General features: G+C 42.2%; 1 protein-coding gene across 1 annotated transcript in view; it reads left to right on the top strand.

The window, feature by feature from the left end:
* The window catches only part of tbc1d9 (TBC1 domain family, member 9 (with GRAM domain)), a 32985-nt gene that overhangs the window by 14735 nt on the left and 2213 nt on the right, over window positions 1-16037 (top strand). Inside the window, exons 9-20 of the mRNA XM_083765843.1 lie at window positions 449-599; window positions 4004-4218; window positions 4964-5081; window positions 6908-7193; window positions 9608-9737; window positions 10067-10165; window positions 11288-11356; window positions 11910-12150; window positions 13226-13291; window positions 14733-14819; window positions 14918-14986; window positions 15260-15363. Coding sequence (XP_083621969.1) covers window positions 449-599; window positions 4004-4218; window positions 4964-5081; window positions 6908-7193; window positions 9608-9737; window positions 10067-10165; window positions 11288-11356; window positions 11910-12150; window positions 13226-13291; window positions 14733-14819; window positions 14918-14986; window positions 15260-15363 — 1635 coding nt within the window. The remainder of the gene's footprint in view (window positions 1-448; window positions 600-4003; window positions 4219-4963; window positions 5082-6907; window positions 7194-9607; window positions 9738-10066; window positions 10166-11287; window positions 11357-11909; window positions 12151-13225; window positions 13292-14732; window positions 14820-14917; window positions 14987-15259; window positions 15364-16037) is intronic.

The following is a 16037-nucleotide window of genomic DNA, read 5'->3' as shown; positions in this document are numbered from 1 at the left end:
TTCCTTGACAGGCCTCTGGAAACCTGCAAGAAAACAAACTAGAAAGGTGCAATTCTGTGAACTTGCAAGTGTGGTTGCACTTCTTTGTGTGGGAAGCCATCTGCACACTTTTAATTCATGGGTTTATACTTTCTAGAATGTTCTGTTCTTGATGAATTCTGTCTTGCCATTTAGATTTAGATTACATATTGTGATGCCACCTCTGTCTGATTGGACATTATATTGTCCAATCAGACATTTGACTTTTGGGGTTACAGAAAAGGTTTCAAAAAACGTTCGTTGAACTCGGGTTAACAAACAAGGTTAAAAGAAAACAGGTTTACTTTAGGTGACATAACAGTTCTCAGACCTAGAACAATAGTTTGTTGCTTACAGCAACCACACTAACAAACAATAGCTGCAAAATGCCATTACATTGAGCTCCATCTCTTTTTCTGTCCTCCCTCAGGCTAAGGAGTTCCTGAAGGAGCAGGCATGGAAGAACCACTTCACAGAGTTTGGCCAGGGGGTGTGCATGTACCGCACAGAGAAGACCAAGGAGCTGGTGCTCAAGGGCATCCCTGAGAACATGAGAGGAGAGCTCTGGCTTCTCTTTTCCGGTGAGCAAGCATTCTGGGGAATTGAAACATGGTGTGCTGCCAGCATAACTTGTTATTGTGCTTTCTTTCAACCGAGGTCTGTAGGCAGAGGTCTTATCTATTCATGACTACAAGAAGGCCTAGTCGCCTCCCATTCGGTGCAGTGCTGCACATGTTGTTGCTCAAGCCACACTGCGTAATTGAAAATAATCAGTTATATTTGTCTGTGTCTGTGTCTGAGGGCTGTGGGCAGTTCTGAAACCTGCCCACCATTGACATAGTTGATGGGGAATCCAAGCTAATAAAAACTGCAGGCTTTCTATTCCTGAAAAGTTGAAATGCGTTAATGCGTTAATGGAATCTAAATATATTTTAAAAGAAATCTTGTTTAAAAAAGAAATCTGCCTAACGATGATGTCATTGGTGAAAAAAATGTGGTATTTTATTCTATCATGAACATTACTAAAGACCAATTATATGAACATAGGTTGAAAAGTGGTCAAGTGGTCCTTTAAAACACATTTAGTACAGGAAGTGCCTTCAAAATAAAGGCTATAGAGTGCCAGAGTTGTCTGATCGATTTTACTTTGAAAGCCATGAAACAGGAAACACTTGCCTAAAAAAGTTGACTTTACAAAGGGACCTCACATCCCCGATCATCTTAATATATTGTTTTACGCTCCAAAAAACGTTCATATTTTGCGGGAGAGACGGTTGAGGAGCAGAAATGAAGCGCCAGCATATCGATCCATTCATCACCGCGGAGAGCGCCTTGGATTAGGAGATACGAGTCATTCTTTCCGCCGCGCTAACATGGGAGTCAATGACAAGCTAATAGTTGCACTGAGCGTTAGCATACGGCAAGCGAAAAGCGAAATGCCAAAAAAAAAAATAGGAAAAATTCTGAATATTCTTATCTCGCCCCGCGTCGCTGGGACGTCGCTAGGACGTCCTCACACGTCAATAGTACTAATATTTCGGGGTCCTTATGACGTTCTCAGACGTCCTATGTATAGAATCTGTTAAGATACACGCAATTAAGTAACTCCTAAATTTGTCATACTATGAACAATACATCTCAAGTTTGCAACTATCTTTTTTGTTTTCTGCCAATTCTGTTGCACCTTATAATTACATTATATGATGTAATAAAGTTTTACTACACTGAAATAAGTCCTTCAATGGGATTAAAGCATTGGTTTTACCCTAAACACTAAACATATTTTTTGTTACACCATAGGCGGAGCTTGAACTTGACGCCTGGGGGTGCGACTGCTTGGCCAACAACACCCGCGCACGCGCATGTTTTTTTGACCTTTATTTTATTATTTTAGCGTTTTTACAATGCCCTAACCCCTAAAAATTAGTTATTTAGGTAGTACAGCAGCTCACACACACATACACACACACTACAGCCATACAGCGAGTCATCATATCATGATAAGAGAGATGATTACAAACTACAGTCAGAAGCCAGAAGTTAAGTTTAAAAAACAAACAAAAAAAACTTCTTTTTTTTTCTCTTTTTTTTTTTTTTGCCAGGGGGTGCAGTGAACCCCCTCAAGCTCCGCCCATGTGTTACACCATCACTAAACACGGTTATATTTTAACCAACTAAAATATTCCATAAAAATGATTGCTCATCAAAATATATTGAAGTACAACAATACATGGCAACTTGAGCTACTCTTCTTTAATATTTCATCATGACTTGTCACCTAAAAATAGATATCATGGGGGGAACTATCATAGGGGGGCAAAATTAGTGAAAAACATGCATATTATTTAAAGAATATTCCTAAAAAAAAAAAGAGAAATGAAGTTGGAAACTTCTCCTTTGGTCCACCCAATCCTAAGACATGTGAGAATGGTCCAGTGAAGAAAAGGAATAAAATAAAAGTCACACTATCACTAAACACGTGTGAAATTCACCCGAACACCTGCCTGTAGAAAACAACGGGGATGTTTGCAGGGAAACAAACTACCTTCTATGATGTCACTGAGCATCATGAAGGTACTGAATCAGCAACATCAGCAACATTATGAAAATTACAAAAAATATAATTGTGTTTAGTGTTCTAGGGTTTATTTATCGTTTATGCTGTCCATGTCAACAGCATACATGTCAAAGATGTTGAAATTGCATTATAATCACAGAACCATCCTTGCCTTTTGTTGACTCAAAGTACAGGTAACTAAAACCGTCACAAATGGGGATGTGCGCACACACACACCTACAGTCACACACACACACACACACACTTAACCACTTCTCACTTTACCTCAATAGATCGGCTACTTCTGTTCGTCATATCAAATATGGAGATGAAAGGCTTTAATACTGCAGCAATATACTAAAGAGATTTAGTTGGTTTATTGAATGAAAACCTCTCTTCTTCCTGTTTACGTGTGTTGTGTCATGGTGCTTACGGGCAGTGTTTATCTCAGTTTTAAGTTGTGTAAACAATTTTGGCCAGGTAACCTTTATGAGTTGTTTATTGTTCCTGTTGCACTGACAGAGAGAATACTGTACTAAACCACCACCTGAGCAGGGACGTGTCATACAGTAAACCACATGAACCCTAGCGTCCTCAAGTGAGAGCGTACAGTACATACTTTGCTAACCTCGTTCAAGCATGTGTTCGAACATGAAATATCATGAAACGAGTGAAAGGCTTGACACCTCCTCCACTCTGAATCTTCTCCAGGAATGAATACCGTATAGGGATTGGTCAGAATAATAGTTTATTCAGATAATGTTTTTGAGGATAAAACATGTATTATAAAAAAATACAATGATCTATTTTTTTTATTTGCAAATACTATACTGTCATTCAAAGCCTGCCCATAGTGAATGCATGGTGTTATTGTGAATTTGTGACCTAAAAAAAAGGAATTGTGATCAAATAATCGTTATAAATAGCAATAGAATAATCCACTCATCCAGTCATGCACACCCATAACGTTGCATTACGCTTGTACCGCCTGGTCAGTTTTAAAGCTTGCGATCAAGGTACTGAGACTCGTTGAACAAGTCCCTCTGGGGGAAAAGAGTGTGGGAAAAGGTGTGGTGGGTGGAATGTCAAGGACCGGTTCAACGGGCCCCTGTGCTTGTTCCAGCAGCTCTTTTAATCCTTGTCCAAGACGTCTGTTGCCCTGCTCTCAGGACAACACTTAACACAGTACAGTCCTCTGTGTTCATTTACTTACTACACTGAGGATTTTACTGTAGTGTTCTGTGAGCCAGTTGTGAGTCAGATGTAGTGTTACCGGTGCAGTGCTCTTTTCACGTTCAGTATAAACTGAAGGAGCCAGAGGGATGTAAAGAGAATTATTGCACGTTTCATAAATGCAATCTAAAAATAAAATGCTAAACAAGAGGCACTAAAAACAATATAACAAACCATTCCACTGTGTTTCCTAAGGGGCGATCAATGAGATGGCCACCCATCCAGGTTACTACGAGGACCTCGTGGAGAAGTCGATGGGCAAGTACAACCTGGCAACCGAGGAGATCGAGAGGGACCTCCATCGCTCTCTGCCCGAGCACCCGGCCTTCCAGAACGAGATGGGAATCGCCGCCCTCCGGAGGGTGCTTACTGCGTATGCCTTCAGGAACCCCAATATAGGATACTGTCAGGTACGCGTATACACGCACGCACACACACACACACACACACACGTGCACACACATACAAACACACACGCAGGCACACATAAACACACACAATTTGCATTAAAAAATAACCTCTGGAGGCAAGATTGTTTCAATACCTGAATAACAGGAAACCAGGGCTTGGCTGCACCCCTGGCAAATGTACATTTTTTACTTTCTAACTGCTATAGGCTATAGCAGGAAGAAAGTAGGGGTGCACCGGTATGGACATTTGTGGCCCTTACTAATGTTTAAAATAACAATTTAGCCGATCATTATAAGAAATAACTGTTCAGAATCTGCAGCTTGGTTGACTACAAGTAAACAACACAACAACATAGCCAGCGCAAAATTGATGCTTATCAACAATAGATATCGGCTAATGCCATCGGTTAAAATCTGCTTCATTTGCCGATACCGATATTGACCGATAGCGGCAAATATCGTCCGATACCGATATGTTGACGATATATCTGCGCATCCCTAGAAGAAACTGATCTGCCACCTAGGAGAGCTTCTATCCAAATATCCACTGATTTTCTTTGCATTGAAAAGCTCGGCTACCTTGAAAGAGGACCGTGCAAATGATAATAGTTGTAGTGTTTTGAAAACTCTGCGGGTAACATAAGGCAAATGGATATACTGCATCCAAAAGAAGGCACATTTAGATAACATTGGTAACATGTGTTTGTGTACCATTGTCTAACGCTGTGCATCTCCTCTTCACCAGGCTATGAATATCGTCACGTCAGTGTTGTTGCTCTACGCCAAAGAAGAGGAGGCTTTCTGGCTGTTGGTGGCACTTTGTGAGAGAATGCTGCCTGACTACTACAACACCAGAGTTGTAGGTCAGTTGTGTGTGTGTGCGTGTGCCTGCCTGTCTGTGCGTGTTGATGGTGAAAAGGGTATTTTTCCCTCCATGAGATGTTCTTTTCAATAGAAATGACTTTGGGCATGTGCCTTTTTTTATATCTCACATGCTCAGATGAATTTGTTTTCTTTAATCTTTTTTTCATGTTTGCACTGTAGGGCAAGAAAAACAAAGATTTCATAAATTGATGCCCTATTTAAAACTTTGTCGTATGATAGATAGATAGCAAAGGAAATACGTTAACCCATTCTGAACGGGCACCCATTTTGGTGTCGGCATCATGTCGTGCTTTAGCTATTGAAAAATAGCAGATCTATAAGCTCATATCGCGCCACCGAGTGGCGCGATACGAGCTTGTAGGTCTGCTATTTTTGAAAAATCGAAGAGCGACTGACATTTCTAGAATCTGATCTCAGGTCAGAATAGGTTCATCAGACCAGTGTGTGTCCGGCGGAAACCTCGTATGAATCTGATCTCAGGTCAGAATGGGTTAACTGACCAACCCCCTCCGTCCTCGTCTCCCCCCCACGGCCCCCATTGATTCATTATATAGTCTAATGGCCCTTGGGATAAAGGAGTTCTTAAGTCTATCTGTGCTGCATGTCTGGGATAAAAACATGTTACTGAATGTGCTCTTCTGAGAATAAAGTGCTGTGTGCAGTGGGTGACTAACATCGTCCAGGATGGCTAGTGTCTTGGCCAGAGTCCTCTTCTCTGCCATCACCGCCATCACCTTTTCTGTCTAGTCTGGCTGTGTCCCTCTGTCTGGCGTTCCCTCCCCAACACACCACAGCATAGAAAAGAACGCTGGAGACAGTGTCACAAAGGTTATATAAATAGGCCTATTTAAACTAAGGAAAAGTATTAACAAGACCAGGTGACTAAATAATGACTACATTGGTGAAAAGTAACCATTCTGGACAGTGGACATATAAGGCCTATAAGGTTTCCGCCCGACAGCAACGATATATAAAAAATACACGTTAATCGTTAATCGCAATTAGTTGTGTGACAATTCATCGTCAACTTACATTTTTAATCGTGATAGCCTGTGTCCCATCCCTGTAGGAGCCCTGGTAGACCAGGGTATGTATTAACCCACATCCTATCCCTGTAGGAGCCCTGGTAGACCAGGGTATGTATTAACCCACATCCTATCCCTGTAGGAGCCCTGGTAGACCAGGGTATGTATTAACCCACATCCCATCCCTGTAGGAGCCCTGGTAGACCAGGGTATGTATTAACCCACATCCCATCCCTGTAGGAGCCCTGGTAGACCAGGGGGTGTATTAACCCACATCCTATCCCTGTAGGAGCCCTGGTAGACCAGGGTATGTATTAACCCACATCCTATCCCTGTAGGAGCCCTGGTAGACCAGGGTATGTATTAACCCACATCCTATCCCTGTAGGAGCCCTGGTAGACCAGGGGGTGTATTAACCCACATCCTATCCCTGTAGGAGCCCTGGTAGACCAGGGTATGTATTAAACCACATCCTATCCCTGTAGGAGCCCTGGTAGACCAGGGTATGTATTAACCCACATCCTATCCCTGTAGGAGCCCTGGTAGACCAGGGTATGTATTAACCCACATCCTATCCCTGTAGGAGCCCTGGTAGACCAGGGTATGTATTAACCCACATCCTATCCCTGTAGGAGCCCTGGTAGACCAGGGTATGTATTAACCCACATCCTATCCCTGTAGGAGCCCTGGTAGACCAGGGTATGTATTAACCCACATCCTATCCCTGTAGGAGCCCTGGTAGACCAGGGTATGTATTAACCCACATCCTATCCCTGTAGGAGCCCTGGTAGACCAGGGGGTGTTTGAGGAGTTGGCCAGGGAGTACGTGCCCCAGCTGTACGACTGCATGCAGGACCTGGGCGTGATCTCCACCATCTCCCTGTCGTGGTTCCTCACGCTCTTCCTGTCCGTGATGCCTTTCGAGAGCGCCGTGGTGGTGGTGGACTGCTTCTTCTACGAGGGAATCAAGGTCATCTTCCAGCTGGCTCTGTCCGTGCTCCACGCCAACATCCACCAGCTGCTGGGCTGCAAGGACGACGGCGAGGCCATGACCGTACTGGGCAGGTGAGGAGGGTGAAGACCTCAGAATACGTATGAATCAATGTCATGTGCACTGTACTTGGTGCGTTCTTTTTCAGTCTACAGTACATACTTTTACGGTTTTTACCTTACTTTATTTGTTTATTTAGACGGGTCACGGGACAATGCATATTAATGGCCATTATATAAATGCAAAGTAAATACACCGGATTTAGCAAAAATGCAAATTCTCATCCACTGTCCCCACATAAAAACATAAAACAAAACAAGCAAACAGTACCTTAAATTAGGAAACAGCATTAAAAACATACATACACAAGGAAGTACACCAAGTCTCTTCACCAAATATTGCAGATTTGCAAGGCGTTGTGAGCTTACAGATCAGCTGTTTTTGGTGAATGTTGTCCCGGACCTCGCGACAGAATATGGAAGGGCTTAACGCCAAGTATAACAATTATTTTCAATCTGTCCTAATGGAAATGGATATTCATATTCTCTCATGACATACTGTATGTATTTTGGAGGTTAGATTTACATATTTACGTACCGTTAATCTGACATACGGTGCTATACTAAGTAACAACGTAATTCAGGGGTGCCGTAGATGAGAAGGTTATTTACAGGGGTGACCTTGATCTGATCCAAAAATGTTTGAGAACCACTGTCCTAGAGTGAGAGAGGATTCTTTTAAATTATTTATATTTCAGGGGTTCTGCTGATGTACTTAACCCATTTTGACCTGAGATCAGATTCTAAAAATGTCTGTTTGAAAATGACAGTTTTCTGAAAAAGCTATGTTTCTATGTCAGTCGTTCTTCGATTTTTCAAAAATAGCAGATCTACAAGCTCGTAGCTCTATGAGCTTGTAGATCTGCTATTTTTCAATAGCTAAAGCATAACGTAATGCTAACACCAAAACGGGTTCCCGCCCCAAAATGTGTTAAACAGAGTTACAGTTTTCATTAGGTGTCTTTCTTCCTAAAGCTTGTCTGTATCAATTTCCCCTTAAATACCGATAAGTATTAATGATCTCCAAAAGACAAAACCATATTACCAGAATATCTTAACCTATTATGTTGAATCCCACTGGCTTCTACTGTATGACAAATCTTAGTGACAGTCGCCCTCTGGTGGTGACATAATTCTACAGTTGACCTGATTGTACTGTTACTGGTACTTCAACATGGGGATACACAAGATACTTTTGAGTCACTATAGATTAAAACTCAGACTTAACACACTCACACTCAGCCCGCAACCTAGGTGTTTTCTTCGATCCGGATATTTCCTTCAACACCCAAATCACCAAAGTAGTCCAGTCATGTTACCATCAAATCAGAAATATCGCTAAAATTAAACCTTTTTTGTCATTTGCAGACCTGGAAACCGTCATACATTCATTCATATCTTCACGACTGGATTACTGTAACTCACTGTACTCTGGTATGAGCAAAAAATATATATCTCGCCTCCAGATGGTGCAGAACTCTGCGGCTCGCCTTCTCACTAACACGAGAAAACGTGAACATATCACACCGATTTTAGCTAGTCTTCACTGGCTCCCTGTAAGCTACAGAATTGATTTTAAGATTTTATTAATTACTTTTAAAGCTCTACATGGCCTAGCTCCCATTTATTTAAGAGATTTGCTGAAACCCCATAACCCTGTGCGCTCCCTTAGGTCATCGGGGAGGGCCCTCCTAGTTCCTCCTGCAACGCGTCTGGTCACTCGGGGTGGCCGGGCCTTTGCGGCTCGGGCACCTTTGCTCTGGAACTCCCTGCCTTTGGCTCTTAGATTAGCAGAATCAGTGCCTTCTTTTAAAACGCTTTTAAAAACACATCTGTATGCCAAGTGCTTTTCCTAATATCGTTTTTTATTGTTTTATTGACCTGTTATTTTCTTCATGCTTTATTATATCTGATGTCCTGATGTTTTGTTGTTTTTATGATTACTGTTTTTATAACCTGTCTGTAAAGCACTTTGTAACTATACGTTTGGAAAGGTGCTATACAAATAAAATGCATTCATTCATTAATACACAGCATTCAGTTTTCTAAGCAGACATTTTAATGTGTCATAGATGGGTAAAAGCAGTGGAGACAGGCGCGGAAAGTTCTTATAACGGCAGTGGGTGGGTACCCTCCCGCCCCGCCCCCCAGTGCGGGAGCGCACTTGCCTATTAGTTTGCATTGCAGAGTGCACTCAGTGCGCTATTTCCAAACGCGCCCATTGTGTCAGTGGGTGCTTCAGCCCTCAAGCACCCCCGGACTCTGCGCAGCTGAGTGGGGATGTTTCTTCATTTTATTTTATTTATTAGTCACAGAGGTGCTGTGCAAAAATAATACATTAAGGCTAAAAGGATAGCACAAAAGATTCAGAGAATGTGTGTAAATTGTGTATTATGCATGTGGTAAGTTCCCTGTTGGTTGTATTGTAGGTACTTGGACAGTGTGACCAATAAGGACAGCACCCTGCCTCCCATTCCCCACCTCCACTCCCTCCTGACTGACAACGGAGAACCACATCCTGAGGTGGACATCTTTAAACTGGTCCGCAGCTCCTACGATGTAAGTTAATGAATGAATGTAAGTCAATATGTATGTATGTGTCCAGTTTCTGATCTGATGTAGATCCAACCCAGATCAAATATATTTTATTCAAAATATATTTCGAATAAAAGTACTAACATAGTGCGTGTACTGAAATTATCCTCTATGCGGATGTATCATAGCCCTGGCCATTGTATAACTATTGTTTTCTTTGTGTGTGCCAAACACACATCACCTACTAGGCTACTACTCACGTGTTGATGCTGCTTGCTTTCTGACGGCTAACTGTCCAAGTGACGGCACCAAACTACTTTTCTGACATCCCCTTTCCATTCTGTTTCTATCAGAAGTTTGGATCTATCCGTGCAGATGTGATCGAACAAATGCGTTTCAAACAAAGACTGAAGGTGATCCAGACCATTGAGGATACGATCAAACGCAACGTGGTAAACACCTCATCTCACTGGCATGTGACATGTCATGTCATATTCTCATCTCACATTAATACAGACTCACGGCAGATATTTGTGAAAATGCGCAAGACCTGCTGTTTGCCTTCATGTAAAGCAGGGGTCTTCAATAGGGGGTCCATGACCCCTAGGGGGTCCACAGAGATTCTGCAGGGGGGCCGCCAAATCTTTGTGTGATAGGATTATTTTTTTTGTACATTAACTACTTGAACCCTAGCGTCCCGACTCCCTATTCTGAGGAGAATTCTTTGCCAAAAATACTGGATCTACAAGCTAATCTGCAACACAATTTGATACAATATGTAGTCGGGGTCCCTGCTCTCAGCTAGGTGGTCCTTGAAGACCCCTGATGTAAAGGCAAATTATTTATAGTCACAGAGTCACGGACTCACGGGTCACGATGACAAGGCCTTAGATTAATTTACAATCAGAAAACATGTAATGTAGTTTCTACATCTGTACCTGCCATAGTTTTGTTAGGGCGGGTCACCAGAAAAAGATTATATAGCATCAAAATCTGTTTAATAAAAAAGCAGTTAATTAAGTCCTTGGCAGACATTGAGTTAAAGGAGTAGTTCATCCCAAAAAATACTTATTTTCCATCAATGGAGATTTTAGATTTTTTTGCTAAACCAATAATGTGATAGATTATTGGCTGAGGAATGTGACAAAAACAAAATCTCCATGAATTCAAGGCTTCAGGGGGGATGTAATTGATAGAAATAATAACTAAGTGTATATGCATCAGCTATTTGAAAATAGCTGATCTACAAGCTCATAAACAATTGAATTTGAACAATTTGGATAACATGAAGTCTTCTATGGGTGTCCCTAGCACAAAATAATTCAGATGTCAGTCCGCAGCCAAATACATATTCATTTGAGGGTCCTTGACATGAAAACGTATGTAGTCGGTGCATGTACAGTAGGCTGCCATGTAGTTGGTGCATATACGCATAGGCTGTCATGGGCTTTGGCGTAAAAAAACAACAAAGCTACAGTAAAATATAGAAACATGTTGTTACTAATGTTTGTTGTTACCAATGTCCCCTTTTAAATTCTTACATGATCTTATATTGTAATATTTCCGTGTCTCAGGTCAGAACTATTGTAACAGAGTCTGCTTTCGGCATCGATGAACTGGAGGAGCTATATGTCCTCTTCAAGGTGAGGATTCTCCATCAATCTTTGTGTGCATAGAGTGTGTTGGTCACAATGCTGATGCCGTGTACTGTACATAACAGGACAGGACAGGACATGAGATGCCAGGACATGTTAATTTGTTCAGCTGAGATTGTGTGCTTTTTCACATTTGAAATTGAAGGTGACAACATATTTAAAGATGGAAACATCACCAGTCCCTCTCTGCCGAACGGCTTGATACAGGGTATTACAGTAAACAAATGAATCGGTGCTCGTATCGCGCCACTCTGTGGCGCGATATGAGCTTGTAGATCTGCTATTTTTGAAAAAATCGAAGAACGACTGACATTTTTAGAATCTGATCTCGGGTCAGAATGGGTTCATCAGACACAGTGTGTGTCCGGCGGAAACCTCGTATGAATCTGATCTCAGGTCAGAATGGGTTAAGATACAATTCCAATTCCACTCCACCTTTACAAAAAAGGAGAGAAAAATAGAAAGAAATGTTCCCCAGTCTGCTCAATTCAGATTGTTCACATCTCTCTCTCTCTCTCTCTCTCTCTCTCTCTCTATCTAGGCTGAACACCTGACCAGCTGTTACTGGGGAGGCAGCAGCAACCCCACAGAGCGCCATGATCCAAGTTTGCCATACTTGGAACAGTACCGCATTGACCTGGAGCAGTTCAAGGGCCTGTTCGTCCTGCTGTTCCCCTGGGCCAACGGGGCCCACTCCGACCCCCTGGCCCTGCACTTCTTCCGTCTGCTGGACCACAACGGAGATGGTCTCATCAACTTCCGCGAGTTCATCAATGGCCTGGGTGAGTGGTTCTAAAATCAGCACAGTTTTTGATATTGCATACACTGAACAGATCAATTTTAGCTTATGATGCCCAGGACGTGTCCACGTGTCCTATCAAAGTTAACCGTGGGGTACCTGCCTGGGACGTGTGGTCTTTTTTATCGATATAAAACGGGATCGCTAAATGTTGCTAGGCAACACCTTGCTCAGCGCTACAGGACATGTTTTGCGTGTGCATGCAGCCACTCACTTCCTTGTTTATGGGCCGACAAACTTCGTTATTTACTCTGAATCTACTCTGCCTCATTGATCATAACGCTGATGTTCTGTCCTAATTTCTGACATCATGCGTCTCGTTTAGAATATTATCGCTTCTAAAGAGAGAACAGTTTCACGCCAACAATGTAGTAAAGGTGAGATTTCACCTCCCGGTTTTGAAATGAAATGCGGGGAGTAAAATCTCCCTCATCTCTCTCTAAAATCTCCCTCATCCCTCCATCTCTTTCATCTCCTTGGCACTGTAGCGCCTTTTTTCTGAAAATGTCCCTATCATCCAAATTGTTAGATGAACGCAGAGGATTGTGCTTTGGAGTGTGTGCATTATGTGGATGTGTGCATGTTTGTAAAATGTGTGTGTACATGTATGTGCACATGTATGTGCACATGTATGTGTTTGTACATATAGTACAGTATTTATCATCTATGTCCTTGAAATGTGGACCAAGAACTGTTTTATTGACATTATCATCATACAAGGAAGTTATGCGGGAACGCCTACTGTACTGAGTGGCAAAAAACTGCTTTCTGGCCTTGACAGCCCATACATCCAAACATGCATTAAACGATGTTAAACTCACTTTGCCACTCATTTTATGCATGCACATACCTTCTATAGTAACTAAGAGTAGCCGTCATGTGAACATTTTGTTTGATGTCTACTGTATATCTACCTATCTTTCTGACCTAAAGTATTGTATAATAGGGTTTCATACTTTACTTGTATTTATTATATTTTACCATGCAAATAAACTCAACTCAACTCTGAAGCCTTGCGAAAACATCCCTTCCTTACTGAGTGTCTGCGTGTTCCCTAGGTGTTCTGTACCATGCAGACCTGACTGAGAAACTCAAGCTGCTGTACAAGATGCATGTGTTACCTGGTGAGTGCTCTGTGTGTGTGTGTGTGTGTGTGTGTGTGTGTGTGTGTGTGTGTGTGTGTGTGTGTGTGTGTGTGTGTGTGTGTGTGTGTGTGTGTGTGTGTGTGTGTGTGTGTGTGTGTGTGTGGGAGAGTGAGGGAGACATTGGTAGAGATGCAGACAGACAGCATGACAGAATAATGAAGTACTTGCTAAAGCACCGTCACAGCAGAGAAAGATGTTTATCTGAGAGGGAAATGAGTCGCTGACTTGCTTAAACGGACTTCCACAGCACTTCCACTTCTGTAGTCAGCACCATGTCCTGTGAAATGTGCACACATGCATGCACGCACACATAATGAATTGCATTTTTATAGCGCTTTTCCAAGTGCTCAAAGCGCTTTACAATGGTTCATTCATTCATAGTTCATACATTGGGAGGTGAAGTGGCGAACAGTCAACGCCAGCGTCCTCACTTCCCACATTCACACACCAATGGTGGCGAGCTCAAACCGACCAACTCATTGGAGGCAGTGTAGGGTTCAGTGTCTTGCCCAAGGACACTTCGACATGTAGACAGGAGGAGCCGGGATTCAAACCACCGACCCACGGATCATTGGACGACCTGCTCTACCTCCTGAGCCACAGCCGCCCACATCCATGCACGCACACATACTCACACATTTAATACGCTTCACTGAGCACAGTATGCCTCAAATTTAGCTCTAAATCAAACACACCTTGTCGCGCTTCCTCTCCATTAAGGTTTTGATAGTCTGATAACTTTGCTGTCATTCAGTGACCACCTGTGTTTTCCCCGTTCAAGTTTTAACAGTGTGACATTCTCCAGTACAGGGTGTTATGGAAGGTTAGCATCCTTAAGTTACCACACAGACACACAACAAAACACATTCTGAACACACTTAACATTCACATCTTGCATCATTCTTCACTGTGTTGTCCAGTAGAAAGCTGAAACTCCCAAAAATGATCATAAAAACACTGACTGCATGGAATAAACTAAGTTCTCAGTCACCACGACTGATGTCAGTCTTGTGGATTCCATAGAAGCCAGCATGTCTTCAATGGAAGCATGTTGCACAGCAAAAGTAGCAGATCTACAAGCCCTCAGTGTGTCTGACCAGGGCAAAGGCCTTTTTGGGGCGGTTCTGGACAACCGTGGGGCCACTGCACCCCCTGTGGTGGTGTGGAATGCGTGTGTTGAATTTGAAGACAGTGGGCGAACGGTTCTCGAGTTACGTGGATTACACATGTACGTACGTACATACGTACAGACATAGATTTGGTGCATTTATAGATAGATTTGTTCATTTTAGTTTTTTGGGAAACAGCGCTAGCGGGGGGAGGGCGCTCCTTTCACACTGTCACAACTCGCACGATAGGACACAATTTTTCAGTCGTGAGATTTAATTTTGTGACTGTTTTCCATGCTCTGTTCTACCAGAGGTCAGCCGTGAACACGAGGAGCCTGACTCTGCCTTTGAGGCAACCCAGTACTTCTTTGAAGACATCACACCAGAAACTTCTCTTGGTAAGGATGCCATGAAACACAATATGATCAGCTCAATGGGAAAACAAACACGTTTATGAGTTAACTGTCATGCTTACCCTTATGTCCACTGTCCACAGGTCATGACCCAAAGTGCAAAAATGAGAAGGATGACGGCTTTGTCAGAGTTACATTTAAGAATGAAAAAGGTGAGACAGGTGTTAAAACAGACATCTGCGATGCAGTGTAGCCTATGTAGCAGGACCATCGTCATCCATTTAATTACCGTCGGTCATTAAATGGATGGGTGAATTTTGTTATTGGGGAACAAATCAATGTTTTCCCAGAAATGCGCCGTTAGCCACCAGTTTCGCCAGTGCAACAAAAACAAGCAGACTAGTAGATGTCTTAATTACCGGTACATGAAATGACAATTAATTTAACACCCATTGTTAATACCATATCCTGTATACATGTTACAGTGAAAAAACTACACACCCCTGATTACCGCCATTATCTCAAACTGTGGAACCAAGAGACCAAGCCTAAACTAGAAAACTCAAAAGACCTCCCGAAATTGAACCAGGTAAGCCTTGTCTGCTGTACCAGTCTATGATAAAGTATAACATGTCTTTTCTAAGCATGTCATAAATAATATGCGAACATTCTACGAAGATGGTAAATGTAGCTCACTGAGAGCTTGTAGATTGGCTATGTTTGGTGAAGAACTTCAGTGTAGAGGGGAAAATGAGGGTAAGGGGCCTGGTCGAGTATTGTATAGGTTTGAGTGGGTAATCTCACCTGCTGAAGTTTTAATGTTTTTGTTTTTAATAATTATATCTCAATCTTTGAGTGTTTTTCCCCCTATTTCTACCAATACATCATTCTCTAGCTACTATGAATGCAAATATCATGGAATTCCATTAATTCGTAGTTATTAACCATTGATTAATTGATAATAGGTGATTTTCCTGAGAATCTGAATTTCCCTCTGGATCAATTAAGGTATATCTATAACATGAAAATGACAGGATGCTAAATGCATGTTATAGTCCTTAATCAAAGATTTGAGAAACAGTCATTTTTGTGTATATGTAGGCTACCTTGACAGGAAAAACACATAACATAATCCATCGTGAAATGGGAATGGCAACAAACAGTAAAACTGCCCTTGAGCAAGTAACCTAACCCCCAAACCTCTCCAGTGGAGCTGCTCAATGGCTAAAAATATAAAACTGTGGTTGTACTGAACAGCTCCCA

This window comes from Protomyctophum parallelum, assembly GCF_964188405.1.
Source record: "Protomyctophum parallelum genome assembly, chromosome: 5".
Classification (NCBI taxonomy): Eukaryota; Metazoa; Chordata; class Actinopteri; order Myctophiformes; family Myctophidae; genus Protomyctophum; species Protomyctophum parallelum.
Note: the sequence above shows the minus strand (reverse complement) of the source record. Positions and strands in the feature narration are given on the sequence as shown.